Source organism: Garra rufa, chromosome 1, assembly GCF_049309525.1.
Source record: "Garra rufa chromosome 1, GarRuf1.0, whole genome shotgun sequence".
NCBI lineage: Eukaryota > Metazoa > Chordata > Actinopteri > Cypriniformes > Cyprinidae > Garra > Garra rufa.
Window position 1 is genome coordinate 84,511,742 of NC_133361.1, and position 14,316 is coordinate 84,526,057.

The 14,316-nt window shown below is 36.9% G+C and overlaps 1 protein-coding gene across 1 annotated transcript in view; it reads left to right on the top strand.

The window, feature by feature from the left end:
- The first annotated feature begins 13,363 nt into the window (after positions 1–13,363).
- The window catches only part of LOC141321196 (NACHT, LRR and PYD domains-containing protein 12-like), a 35,959-nt gene continuing 35,006 nt past the window's right edge, over positions 13,364–14,316 (top strand). The window contains exons 1-2 of the mRNA XM_073833358.1: positions 13,364–13,427; positions 13,511–13,630. Coding sequence (XP_073689459.1) covers positions 13,364–13,427; positions 13,511–13,630 — 184 coding nt within the window. The remainder of the gene's footprint in view (positions 13,428–13,510; positions 13,631–14,316) is intronic.

Below are 14,316 nucleotides of genomic sequence, written 5' to 3' on the forward strand. Positions count from 1 at the left end.
ATGGTTGCTAAGGTGTTGCTATGTGGTTGCTATGGTGCCTAAGATGGTTGCTAGGGTGTTGCTATGTCGTTGTTAGGGTACCGGGGTGGTTGCTATGGTGCCTGGGGTGGTTGCTAAGGTGTTGCTATGCGGTTATTAGGGTACCCAGGGTGGTTACTAGCATGTTTCTAGCATATTGCTAGCACGATTAGCAAAGTTGCTAACATGTTTCTAACATGATTAGCAAGTTGTTAGCGTGTTTGTAGCATCATTAGCAAATCCCTAACATGTTTCTAGTATGATTAGCAAGTCACTAGCATGATTTAGCATGACTAGCAAGTCACTAGCATGATTCTAGCATAACTAGCAAGTCACTAGCATTATTCTAGCATGACTAGCAAGTCACTAGCATGATTTAGCATGACTAGCAAGTCACTAGCATGATTCTAGCATGACTAGCAAGTCACTAGCATGATTCTAGCATGACTAGCAAGTCACTAACATGTTTTAACATGACTAGCAAGTTACTAGCATAATTTTAGCATGACTAGCAAGTCACTAGCATGTTTTAACATGACTAGCAAGTCACTAGCATGATTCTAGCATGACTAGCAAGTCACTAGCATAAATTTAACATGACTAGCAAGTCACTAGCCTAATTTTAGCATGACTAGCAAGTCACTAGCATGATTTAGCATGACTAGCAATTCACTAGCATGATTTAGCATGACTAGCAAGTCACTAGCATTATTCTAGCATGACTAGCAAGTCACTAGCATAAATTTAGCATGACTAGCAAGTCACTAGCATGATTCTAGCATGACTAGCAAGTCACTAGCATGTTTTAACATGACTAGCAAGTCACTAGCATGATTCTAGCATGACTAGCAAGTGACTAGCATGATTCTAGCATGACTAGCAAGTCACTAGCATGATTCTAGCATGACTAGCAAGTCACTAGCATGTTTTAACATGACTAGCAAGTCACTAACATGATTCTAGCAATGACTAGCAAGTCACTAGCATAAATTTAGCATGACTAGCAAGTCACTAGCATGATTTTAGCATGAATTCCTACTGTAACTCATAATTAATTCAGGCAGTTACTAGCATTTACTGGCAGTTAAAACATTTACTAGCTGTCAGTTAATGGTTTTTGTGAGCTCATCTAAAGTGAGGACTATTTATGCCTTATAAAGTGTTTACAAAGTCGTTCTCCTGTTCTGGAGATATCACTTTTAGCATAGCTTAGCATAGATCATTAAATCCTCAGGGGTTTGGTGTTGTGGACTTTCCTACTGGTGCAGGGATGTGAGGGAGGCGGAGCGAAAGTCCACAACACCAAATCCCTGACGCTGATTGGTTGGAACACTGTTTGTTTATCTGTGGAAAGGTTGGTAGTGCCGATTGTTTTTTTGGCATATCTCGGACCCTAGGCTGACCAGAGAGACGCGGTTTTTTCACAGACAATTTATGGGGCAGGCAGCGAGCGGATCGTGATGAAAGGTCAGCTGAAATTGACACTTTATGTTTCAGGCTAGAAATCGCTGATACAACCTTTAACACACTGACTAACTGTTAATATATGTCTGAATAATAAGATGTATAAATGTGCATTCAAATGGTTTATGAATCATTTACCAACACTTTCTAAATGATCTCATGAACCACTTACAACTACTACTAACTGATCTGTAAGTAATGTAATGCTTATGTCACAAGGAGGGTCAGAGACGTGCGGATCCATTTGCAGCATTTTATTCAAACAAACAAACACAAAGGGGCAGGCAGAAATCGTCGTCAAAAAACAGGCAGAAAGGTCGGGGCTGGCAGCGAGAATCAAACACGGGAAGGAGTCCAGGAATCAAACACACGGGAAAACAAACACAGAAAGAAACGCTCGGAAATAAAGACCATACGGAACAATAAGACTTGGCCAGGTGGCTGTGTGTGTGAGAAGCTTAAATGCAGTCAGTGTGATGAGGTGCAGCTGTGAGCGATAATCAGTGCAGTGAGAAACAAGGAGCAGGTGAATGCAGTGATTAGTGCAGTGGCTTGTGGGGAATGAAGTCCATGATGTGTAGTGCAAGAGTTAATGATGACAAGACGACCAATACGTGACAGCTTAATTTAGAAATGATTAACTGATCCTTAATAAAGTATGAAAATACAATTATTAAGCATATTATACAGATGCTTATAAAACAAGAATAAATCATTTATAGCTGTATTTATAAACTGCTTACAAATGTCTATTAAGGTACTAATAATCCTTAATAAATGATTAATTAACTATTTACCAATGCTTAACTAATGATTCATAGTGTGTAGTTATTAGAAAGTGTTACCAAATAATATTATTTTGTCATATTCGTGATTCCTGAATTTAAATATGAAAACTTCGTTTTGAAGTGCATTCGTTGTGTTTGTATAAGAAAATTCGTTAACCTTGCCTATTAAGTTGATTTAATATTCTTGATAATTTTTAGAAAAAGTTAAAAGTTAAGAAAAAAGGAATTAGCTTGTAGTCTATATATATATTTAGGGCTATAGGCTAATCTTTTTCTTAACTTTTATTACATTGTAGATCGAAATAAAATAATTCTTGATCATATTTAACATCGGAGAATCACTGACAGAGTACTTTGAAAACGAAACAATTTAAATCTGTATAAAGGAAAGACAAAATAAATCACAACAAGAACAATCTGTATTTTTCTTCTAATCAAGAACATTTATTTTGACAAAATTAGCTTATTAATGCCGAATGATGTTTGACAGTGAACGCATCTCCACAGCATATAATCGCTGGTGTCAGTCGCAAATATTAAACATGCGGGTCAGGAAGCGGGTGGGGTATAATGGTCCGAGTTGCGGCGGGTTACTTGAAAACGTCGGTCGGGTTCGGGTTGTTTATACACCCACCCGCGCATCACTGTTTGGTGCCAATGTAAAATTATTTATTTGCAGCAGTTATTTTGGAAGTAAAGAGAACCTAACTAAGAAATTCGGAATAAGCATTTGTGCTTAGGGCACCCAAATGGCTAGCGCCGGCCCTGTTATCAAGTGTGCCGCACGAGTCCGAGAAAAAGGAAAGTAAAGTCAAATGTTTTCGACCGCCCCCTGGTGGCACATTTGTTAATTGCTCTTGAATCGCTCTCATTGTATTTTGATGGTTATCTGTGGATGAACTCTATCATATCCAGCAAAAACGTTTGCCAGGAATCTAGCTAAAGCTATAAATCTGTAATTATTTAGACCATCTGCCTCACCAGCATATCCTTGAAAACTGAAACCAACGAAACAGACACCACTAAATCTGGAAACAAACCATGAATCATAACGCTAGTAAAACAAACAGCTAAAACGTCTGCTAGCCTCCTACTACCATATTTAAGATGGTCTTGAGTATCAATATATCTGCCTTTTCCAATGAACATGACAACGCACAGTAATCTCAGACAACTGATGTTTTAATCAAATGCGCTAACTAGTTTTGAAGAACCAAAGTAGCTGGAGATCAGTTATGAGGATCAGAAGATCTTGCTGTCAAACTGTCAAATCAAAGGGTAGGAAGAACAGATCCATGTATTGCACACTGTTGTTTTTAGTGCAGGCGTACTAACGCAACGCCATTGCCATACAAACCATTGTAGATATTCAGTGAAATAAAAAGGCTCACAGGACACTTATCTGAAAAGAACAATAATCGGATTTGGACTGACAGCCTGAACAATGCCAATATCTGTTGAGGACTCATCAGCCCCATGAAAATCAACATTTCATCAATTCTTTTTTACTCAGTCTTGCTTCAACTGTCTTTTTCAAACACAAGAGGTTGTCATCAACACTGTGGTGGTTTTATCTCCTGAAATCCGTCCCACACGCAAGTCCACGACAGTTGTGTGGTAAAATCTGAATGCCACCAATGAGTGTTCATAATAGCAGAAAACACTTATATCATCTTGAAAACCAGTTTGGATTGGACTGGATTGACTTTATTTACCCCACACTGGGGAAATTCCTATGAAACAGCAGCAATTTAACAGGATCCATAGGATCAGCAAAAAACAATATGTAACAATATAGACATTATAAAACTCTTTCTAAACCTATATTGCACATAATCTGAAATATTGCACAACAGCAAAAACAAGCAATGTTCACAGCATGTGTATGTCTCTGCAGTGAAATATTGTAAGTCTTCTAGCTGTGGGGAGAAAAGATCACACCAGCTCACACACTGTAAAAAGTGATTTGTTGATCTTACTTAATTAAATTGTGCAAACTCGTTGCCTTAATTAAATTAAGTAATGTTAACTTAACTTTATTTAGTGTAATTTAAGTATTATCTACTAATATAGTTAAAGTATTCCGTACTCACTTTGATTTAAATTAGCTTAAGTCATTTAAGTTTTGTTAACTTAATTGAATCTGTAATCTGAGCAACATTGAGAGCAACTATGCTAATTAGAATGACTGACTCCCAGAATGCATTGGGGCATGAATAAATTATGCAATTGCTTTGTTTTACTGTTGTTTTTGTATTTGAAGATTTTATTTGCTTTTATTTGATTTGATTTTTATTTGTCTTGTGTCAGTAGCACAACAAAAAGAGCAAATAAAATGATTATTGTTACAATTTATAAAAATAAATGAAATGGAATTGTTACCATTGTTGCGTTTAGTGTGCTGAATGTTAAAATCTGTGTCTGATTCAAATGTGGCTGATTGCAAGATATTGCCACAAATAGTAAAGGATTATAACAACTCCAATTAAAGCTTAACATGGTGCTTATTATAAAGCGTTAGTTTATTATTAATCAACATCAAAAGCACACTAGCTAATGATTTAATTCTACATACGATCACCTTTTTAAAGCAGTCTTATTTATTATTTCATATTGCATCAACAGAAAGAGAATTATAAACATATTAATGAAGTTCCAAGTGCCCAACTAAAGGGATCACTAACCACTATAATGGTGAGATCAAACAAAAATATTTTAGGAAAATTAACATCAATTTATGAAGTGAGCTCTCTCTAATTTTTCAGTTGTGTTGACAATTTAACATTCAAGACGACTTTGGGAAATGACTGAATGCAACTAGAAAAAGATGACTTCCAAAGTGGAGGAAATTAGTAAAAAGTCTATTAGGCTAAGAATTGCCCCGCCTCCTTTTTCTTTTCTTCTTCTGTTGTTATGTCGCATATTAGCAACAAATTAGCGCGCTGCTGCCTCTCACTGTTGTGTTAATGTCATTGGTTCCTTTGTGGTTACTTAATTATTTGAAGTAAGTGTCACTCAAAACAGTAAGTAAATTGTTTATTTTGCCCTGAAAGTAGCTGTAACTTAATAAAACCTAGTAAGCATAACAACTAAGTAAAAATAACTAATTATATCTAAGTAAGGTAAACTGTTGTATTTTACAGTGCAAAGTCAGAGATGACCCCCCTGTATTCCTGCTCATTCTTTCCAGACAAACAGCCAATAATGCAGTGAGAACTTCTGCAGGTGACAGTGGTAGGAGTTGTACATAAATCAGATACGTACAGGGTGAACAGAAAGAGTATCGTCCCTTGAGGCGCCCCAGTGCTGCAGACATGTTTGACCTGTTGTGATGAAACGCTCTGATTGAAAGGGTTGTTTTTCTCGTCTGCTCTCACTCATGTCCTCAGTTGTTTTGATGGACACTGGTATGTGGTGAAGTGGGAAGCATTGAGTGGATCTGAGACAGTCAGAGATCTGGCAAATAAAAACATAAAAGTGTAGTTGTCAAATGGTGGTTGTCAAATAACTTCCTCCAGCAAAATAATAACAACACTGAAATAATTAATTAATAGCCATTTATTCTAGAATTCAGTTTAGTCAAGTCAAGTCACCTTTATTTATATAGCGCTTTTAACAATACAGATTGTGTCAAAGCAACTGCACAGTATTTAAACAGCACCATAGTGTGTAAGTAATGCATTATTGTAAATAATCAATTTTCAGTAAAAGGCAGTTCATCAATGAATTCAGTGATTATCATCGTACAGTTCAGTTCAAATAGTATACGATATCGCTGGAAAGTGTCCCCAACTAAGCAAGCCAGAGTTAAAGTTATTGTCATTTTATTTTAAAGGGTTCAGTGATAAAGCCCTATATCTTCCATTATAGATCTAATCCTTGCTGTAAATCTACACTTAAACACGTCTCTGTTCTCTGGCGTTTTACAGTATTTATTTTATATTGTTGTATATTATTTATGCTTGTGTCTTGATTTACCTTGTTCAGCATATTGCTTATATACTTAATGAACTTGTTTGACTACTTTAGTAATTTCCATGAGTACAAATCTCAATGTTTAAGCACATAATGATATTCTAGAGGATTGAGTGTTTCTAATCTTATAGCAACAGTTTGGACATGACCCTCTTCTATTTGAACATGACAATGCCTCTGTGTATAAGGTTCAAAAGGAAAGGATTGATTCAGTCAGTGTGGAAGAACTTGACTGTTCTGCAGAAATTAAAGTCCTAATCTCTTCTGAACACCTCTGGTGTGACTTTAAATGCAGACCTTGAGCTAAAAAGTTGCTTTATAAAATGCTTTATAAATAAAATTTTCTAGCAGTCAGCATGTCACTCATACTACACAAATTGAGCCAGTCTTTTTATTTTTTTATTTTTTTTTTATATTATGTCATGAAACATTGCAGAATGAATCACAAACTACTAAACAATAGAACCTGAATGAATCCTAACCGACACATAGTAAAGATTAAATAATGAAGTTATGATTTTTATTTATCTCACACAATCACCTTTTAACACGGAAACCATCGCTGTTCAATCAACAGTGACACACACGTATAAATATCTTACATACTGTACATGTTCAAAGCATATAGGCACAAACTTGTAAAACCACTTCTAAGTTCATCAGTGTTTCCTGAGAACAACCTTTCCTTTTAACTGATGAATCAGATTTCAGATGACTGTCATTCTGGTTCTGCTAGAAGTGAAAGAGATTTCAGATCTGTTGTTTAACACGACAGTTCAGACGAAGCAGAAAGATCTACACATTTAATTTGAGGTGAGTGTTGGTTTTTCATTCATTGTTTGAGTGTCATCTTATGATGCGTCATTGATCAGTTTCTGCTTCTTTAATGCTGTGCTGAAGCTATTTTGATGGTTTTATTGAAGGCTGTTCATGTAGTGATCAAACAGATGATCAAGTGTGTCTCTGTCAGTCAATCACAGAACACTGCTCATTCTTATATTGTTTGATTCTCAAACAGTTTCTTTTATCGTGAACTTTTCACTCTTCGAGAAAGAAACTTTCAATCAACAGCTTCATGTGTTTGCAGACAGTTTTGATGAAATACTGTGTCTTTATCAAGTGTGCTGCAAGAGTCCCGAGAAAAAGAAAAGTAAAGCCAAATGTTTTTGGTCGCCCCCTGGTGGCCAGCTGCAGTATAAGTCATAAACCCAGCCCTCTCCATGTAATCTAATCTTGGACATGAGCCAAACTAAATAATCCAATTTTTTTTTTCTTTTTTTCTTTTTTTTTTTTTACCTTTATTTAACCAGGTAAACTGTTTGAGAACCACTTCTCATTTACAAACATGACCTGGCCAAGAGGCTACAGGAATCAATAGGGACATACTGTACAACTATACATAGTCAAACACATGACACACATAGAACAAGCAAGTGAATTAAAAAAGGTAAACAACAAAGAAAAAAGAAAAAGAATAAAGTGCTTAAATATGTTTCATAATTGTCAGCAGGAACAAGAGTCAACTATGTAATTTTGGAGGTTTTGCTTAAAGGAGGCGATTGGGATCAAAGATGTAAGTTTCAGGGTATTTTGTAGTATGTTCCAGTCGTGTACTGCTGCAAAGCGGAAGGCATTACGTCCAAAGATAGTAGAAGTAGGGGGGGTACTAAATTTAATCAAATTACTTGATCTTGTGTGATAGGCGTTATGAGCAGCATGAAAAAGGGATGACAAATAGAGAGGTGTCTTGCCCAGTATCGTCTTGTATATAAAGAGAAACCAGTGATGGAGCCGCCGGGTATGAAGGGAGGGCCAGCCCACCAGTTTATACAGGTCACAGTGATGAGTGTGAAAGGGTGCATTAGTGGCAAAACGGATGGCTGAATGATAGAGTGTGTCAAGTTTTTTTAGGGCTGTGTTTGGTGCCGTTCTATAGATAATATCGCCATAGTCCAAAATTGGCAGTACTGTCATCTTAACCAGAGTGCATTTGGTAGCATAAGTAAAAGAAGCTTTATTGCGGAAAAGAAAGGCTAGTCTAGCTTTAACTTTTGTTTGAAGGTTATTGATGTGTGTAATAAATGACAGGGATGAATCCAACCAGATACCTAGATATTTATATTTTTTTTGACATACTCCAGAGCCATACCGTTCATGCAGGTGATTGTAAGTGGAGTCACGGTGACTGGTTTTCGGCTAAAAAGGATACATTTTGTCTTACTGGTGTTAATACGGAGGTGGAGATTGCCAAAGAACTGCTCTATAGAGGTGAAGCTGAGTTTAAGACTGGAAGCCGCAGAAATGGGAGAGGAACCAACTGAGTACAAAATGGTATCATCTGCATAAAGATGAATCCTGGAGGTGCCAGCAGCTCTGGCTATATCATTGATGTAGATAGAAAAAAGGGTTGGGCCCAGGATGGAGCCTTGAGGCACACCTTTAGAGATATTAAGTGGGTCTGACATAATGTTTTCAACCTTCAATTGCTGGGCACGGTTGGTGAGATAATTGGCAAACCAAGCACAGCTAGAGGAGGACAGACCAATACTGGAAAGCTTATGTAAGAGGATCCTATGATCGACAGAGTCAAAGGCCTTGGCGAGGTCTATAAAGGTGGCAATACAGACCTGTTTGTTGTCTAATGCTGTAATTACCTCATCAAGGACCTTTGTGGTGGCTGTTATGCACCCATGTCCTGTCCAAAAACCAGATTGCATGTCAAATAATATATGATTTTTATCCAGGAAATCATTTAACTGTTTTTGGACAAGCTTCTCCAGAACTTTGGCAAGGCATGGTAGAATGGAAATTACACTTATTTTTTTTTTCCCCAAAGATGAGTTTCATCGTGTGATCGTTAATTTTTTAATTCAGATCTGTGAAATATGAGAATGAAACAGCTGCTTTCTGTAAACTCCAGAGTTTCATTTGACTCTTGGTCTCAAAAAAAGAAACGCATAAATAAAAAAATGACGACATACATAAATGTAGAAACACATACATAAATAAATACTAAAATAAATAAGTACATAACAGCAGCCACAACTACCAAATCAACAAAACACTCCCAGAAGGTTCACAACAAGGATAGAATATGCCTGGGATATGTTGTTCTACAACAGTTAAAAAAAAAAAAAAACTACAATTGTATTAAATCTGAACAGTGCTTGAAGTGGGCCAGTATGCATATAGTCTTTAACCTACCGGTTTCCTTCACGCAGGTGCTTTTTTCAGCACTACAAGAGTAGAGGAATGATAATTAATTAGTGAGTACTAATGCGAATCAATACATTACAACGAGAACACATCATTTGAAACCGGTCAACTCCTTAGTCCAAATGTTCAAAACATTGCTAATGCAGAGAATAGTGACTTACAGTACATACATGCCGGTAAATTATTAGTTTCAATCAGTTTTAGATTATGCAGTGTTTAGTGAATTAAGAAAATTAAATCAATTAAAATATTGTACTAAAATTAAAATTCAAATTCAAATATTGTACTACATAGCGTTTGTCATTGCCATGTCTGCAGTAAACATGTACAAACGTTCTCAAAAATAATCATATTTGTTTTGTTAAAACTATTTATGTGCAATTACCCTATATATATAATAATAACAATTTATAAAATAACTTGTCATACAAAAATGGCACACAGGTTACACACATACCATCGTCTTGAGTAAATTGTACCAATGTGAATTGTGACTGGTTGCACAAGTGCTGTAATAATTTAATGCTGGGAATTTTGCTGTAATAAGAGGTGGATATACTGTGAAATTACATAAAATCTGAAAGCATATCAACAGAAAATCTGAAACATCAGGAAAATATATATTTTTTAATATTATTGCAGCCATATAGCCTATGAATAAATAAAAATCCATATTTTAAATAAAGAAAATGTCAGGCCTGGAGAGCTAGTGTCCTGCAGACTTCAGTTCAACACCTGTCTGTAATGATCAAGAAACACAAACACCTTGGCTCAGGGATGGGCGACTTCGGTCCTGGAGGGCCATTGTCCTGAAGTGTTAGCTCCAGCCCTAATCAAACACACCTGCCTCCAGCTTTCTAGTGATGTTGAAGACATCGATTGGCTTTTTCAGGTGTGTTTGATTAGGGTTGGAGCTAAACTCTGCCAACAGCTCTCCAGGAGCAGGGTTGGTGACCCCTGTTATATACACATAAATACATATTCACATATTTCCATAATGTGATGAAGATCTGATGTTGCAGAACTTCTGAAAGATCTTTTTTATTATATTTGGATGAGTACAGGTCTGTTCTGGCCTCTCTGAGCTTTGCTTTATAATATCGCTGGTCCTCGGTCATTGTACACTTGTTCAGTCGTTGCAACTCTTTGATCTTCTCTTCTTTCTCTTGCTCAGACGCTGTCAGTGTCTCTATTCTCCCCTGCTGTTTCCTCTTCTCTTCAGCAAATCTGGCCTCCAGTTCTCTCTGTAAGTCTCGTAATTTGTTCTCATACAGCTTCTTCAGTTCCTCTGGTTTATTTTTCAGCATGTTCTCCACATCCTGGTAAGAGTCGCTGGTGTAATATTCAGCTCCATTAGCAGCGACTACAGCGTCTACTTTCAGCAGGAACTCCACAACCTGACTGCGATCCTCCATGTCTTTATTATTGAATATCCTCCTTCACAGCGACTCAGGATTTCTTTCAGAGCCTCATTGTCTTTAGTGAATTCTTCAGTAGGTTTGTCCAGTTGATTCCCATGAGTGAAGAGGATGACTGTGTGTTTATCTGCTTCTTCTCCAAATATGGCTCTGATCTTCTCCACCGAGAGTCTCTCTTCTTCAGTGAACGTGTCCAGTTTAATGACCAGGATGATGGTGAGAGGTGCCGCTGCCGTCATGTTTATACACTTACTGGTCTTCAGTTTCAGAAGATCCTCCTCTGAAATGTCAGTGTGGGTACCAGCACATGTTGATATACCTGGAAATGAGAAAGCTGATTAAATGACAAAAGAAGCACTTAAATTGAACTCTCACAATCTTTAGCTGTTTTGCGCTATTTTCATGTTCCGGGTCTAAAAACTACATTGTGCTGATGTCAGAGTGTGTGACGTGGAAATGGACTCTAGACAGAGCCAGTGTTGGGGTTTACTTTGCCCATTTATTAATTAAAAGCTCTCCTGTCCCCATGTTGAGAGAAATTGTGAGAAAGATGTTACTTTAGTTCTGCAGAAACAGATACAGTACTGCTCAAAATGAATAAAAACTGTGAAATTCAATGCAAACCTGCAATAACTAAATGTTAAATAATACAAATATCCATTATGTATGTTAAGTTTGTGAAGGATGGCCACTGTTAGGAAACCTGTTGATCAGTCTGCATAACGGTGATGTAAAATATGTATTTTAGGTATGAAAATGACTGATGTTGAGTTTTGATATTTGGGATATGGTCACTGCGCTACTTTGGGGGATTTTTAACGCCCTCAAACCCAACATCCCCCGTCTACATCCTGCCCCCACTGTCCTCTTAGTTTGAAAACTAAAATATGGTCACCCTACCTGAACAGATGAAAAGATCTTCTGTAACAAACTGATTGTTATCCTGTTTTCTGGACAGGAACAGGAAGAGCAGCAGCAGCACAGCTCCACTTCTGATTGATCAACACTCTACTGGTAAGACTATAACACTGCTGACCCCTAGTGGTTAGGGCTAGTACTGGAAAATACAAATACATCCTATCTCCACAGTATGGATCAAATCAGTTGAATTAATTGAATTCAATACTATGTTGAAAACCAATAACTTCTTATCCGTCTTTGCTGGACTGCCTTGTGGACATAAAGTGACTGTCAGATAACTTCCTCCAGCGCAATAATGACAAAACTGAAATAATTAGTTTGTTCTATGATCCAGGTAAAGGTATTTTCATTTGTTTTAAAACTGTGAGGAGTTAGTTAGAATAGCTTCAGGATCCACTATTTGTCACACTGTAAAGAAAAAAAACCCATAAAACATGGTGAAATACATGGCAGCACAGTTTGCCTTTAATGGAAATAATGTTTAAAGATCATATTTTTAAAAAGCTGTCAATGACTGGCAGAAGCAGCTGCCAAATAAAGGCTAAATAAAGGGCTTTTGCTTTCGCATAGAAACTAGCAGCTTTTCACTGAATAAATCAACAGCATGAGCTAACCTTCAACATATTTTACACCAAACAATACTTTTGGATTTAACTTTTTTAGTTTACCACGGGGAAAAAAAGCCATTTTATAAGAGAAGTCAGTGACTTTTTTGCAATAGGTGTGATTCAGCTTCCAGCACTTCCCAAACGGTGATTTGAGTGTCGCACATCTCTGAAATTCAGTGACGTCAAGGCTGTAGTGTGATTGGTTAATAAGGAGTTAGCTGGTACGCTTTCTCCAATAGTAATCAATACAGACCCTCTCATCTCCCCTTAGTAAGACAATCTCTAACAAAGCCTTCTTTCTTGGAGTATACGTTTGGGCGGCATTATGCAAATATTGCCACAAAGGGTTAGTTGGTTACAGCCTCATTCACTATTCCCTCACTGTTTCTTGAGAAGTGGAACACAAAAGATTTAGTCTGATCTCAGAACAGTACGTCTGCTGTGCAACTGCCATGGTAACAAGATAACTTCTCAAAACTGTTAAACAATTTGTTGTTTAAACATCTGAACAAATCATTTAAAAATGACCAGAACATGTATGATCTGGATACAAACTAACTGTATGCTGGTCACCTGACAGAGAGAACAAAAACAAATGAATTCAGACACTGATGAACACCTGCTGTTAACAAGCAGATTCACTGAAGAAAAGAGAAACAGCACAAGACAAACACAGCATGTTGAAGTAGCAGACGTTTAGCAAGTTCTCCCATTCATTGTATTATTTTTTATTGTTTTGCCTGATTATAGTAAACAAAACCCATATTATTTTTATCTTTAAATATAGTCAATTATATCCACACAGAGACATTTAATAACTCATATTTACTGCTGCTGTATTTAATTTACTCGTTCATTTTCATAGAGTTGCTTATTTATTTCAGTAAAGTGTCTAACGGTGGAGTGATTAAAAAGCTTTTCTTCCTGTCCAACAGCAGCGAGTCGGTGAAGGACGATGGCATCTGTTGAGCAGCATAGTGACACACAAGATGAGCTGGAAGATAAAAAACACAAGGAAGGTAATGAAGAACAGAATATCAGTGATGGTGAAGTTGTCTGTCTTTATGTTGAAATGTAATGAATCTCTCTGTCTGTGTTCCAGTTCAGATGAGCAGCAGTGTTAATATGAATGCTCAGACAGGAGGAACTGTAAATGCTCCTGTAGTCACTGGAAACACCATCACAGGCCCAGTGACCTTCAACATGATCCCTGCAGGACACGGTACTGTGACTGTAACTGAGACACAGCTTATTAGCCCGCAGTGAAATAATGCTGAGTGATTGTAAATCAGTTCTTATAAAAGTTGACCTAAGAATTAGATTCCTCTTCCTCATCAGTTCAGGATTATAAATGTTTCTCAGTCCGTCTCAGTCATCAATGGTCTGCACAGATGTGTGAAGAACTGTCACATGAACACAATCGTGTCCTTAATCTTCAGTCTTTATTTCTTTCTTACTGTCTTACTCATTTACACAGTTGGAAATATCAAATATGGAATATAACCTTGAACCAAGAAAAGCAATAATGCAGCACTTGAAAAATAACTTCTCATAAAAATACACAGGAGGCTGTGTGACATTACTTCTATGGTGACTGAAGGAGAATAATAACAGGGAGATGAATCTCACAGTTCATTTATGGTCATATTGTTCTTACGCAGACATACTACAGTATTTTCATTTGTGCATCTGTGAATTTTGTCACACATTTTTTACTTCTGTCTTTTCTCTCTCTCCGCACAGAGCCACAAAAAAGCTCAAAGACAGCAGAGAAAAACACAGAAGAACAAGGTGCAGTCTTATCAGTCGTATTCAAAACTGTTTTTTTTTTTTCATCATTTTTTTTTTACTGCATAAGTCACAGTTGTGACTGTATTACCAATTCTCTTTAAATCAAGTCATTTCAAT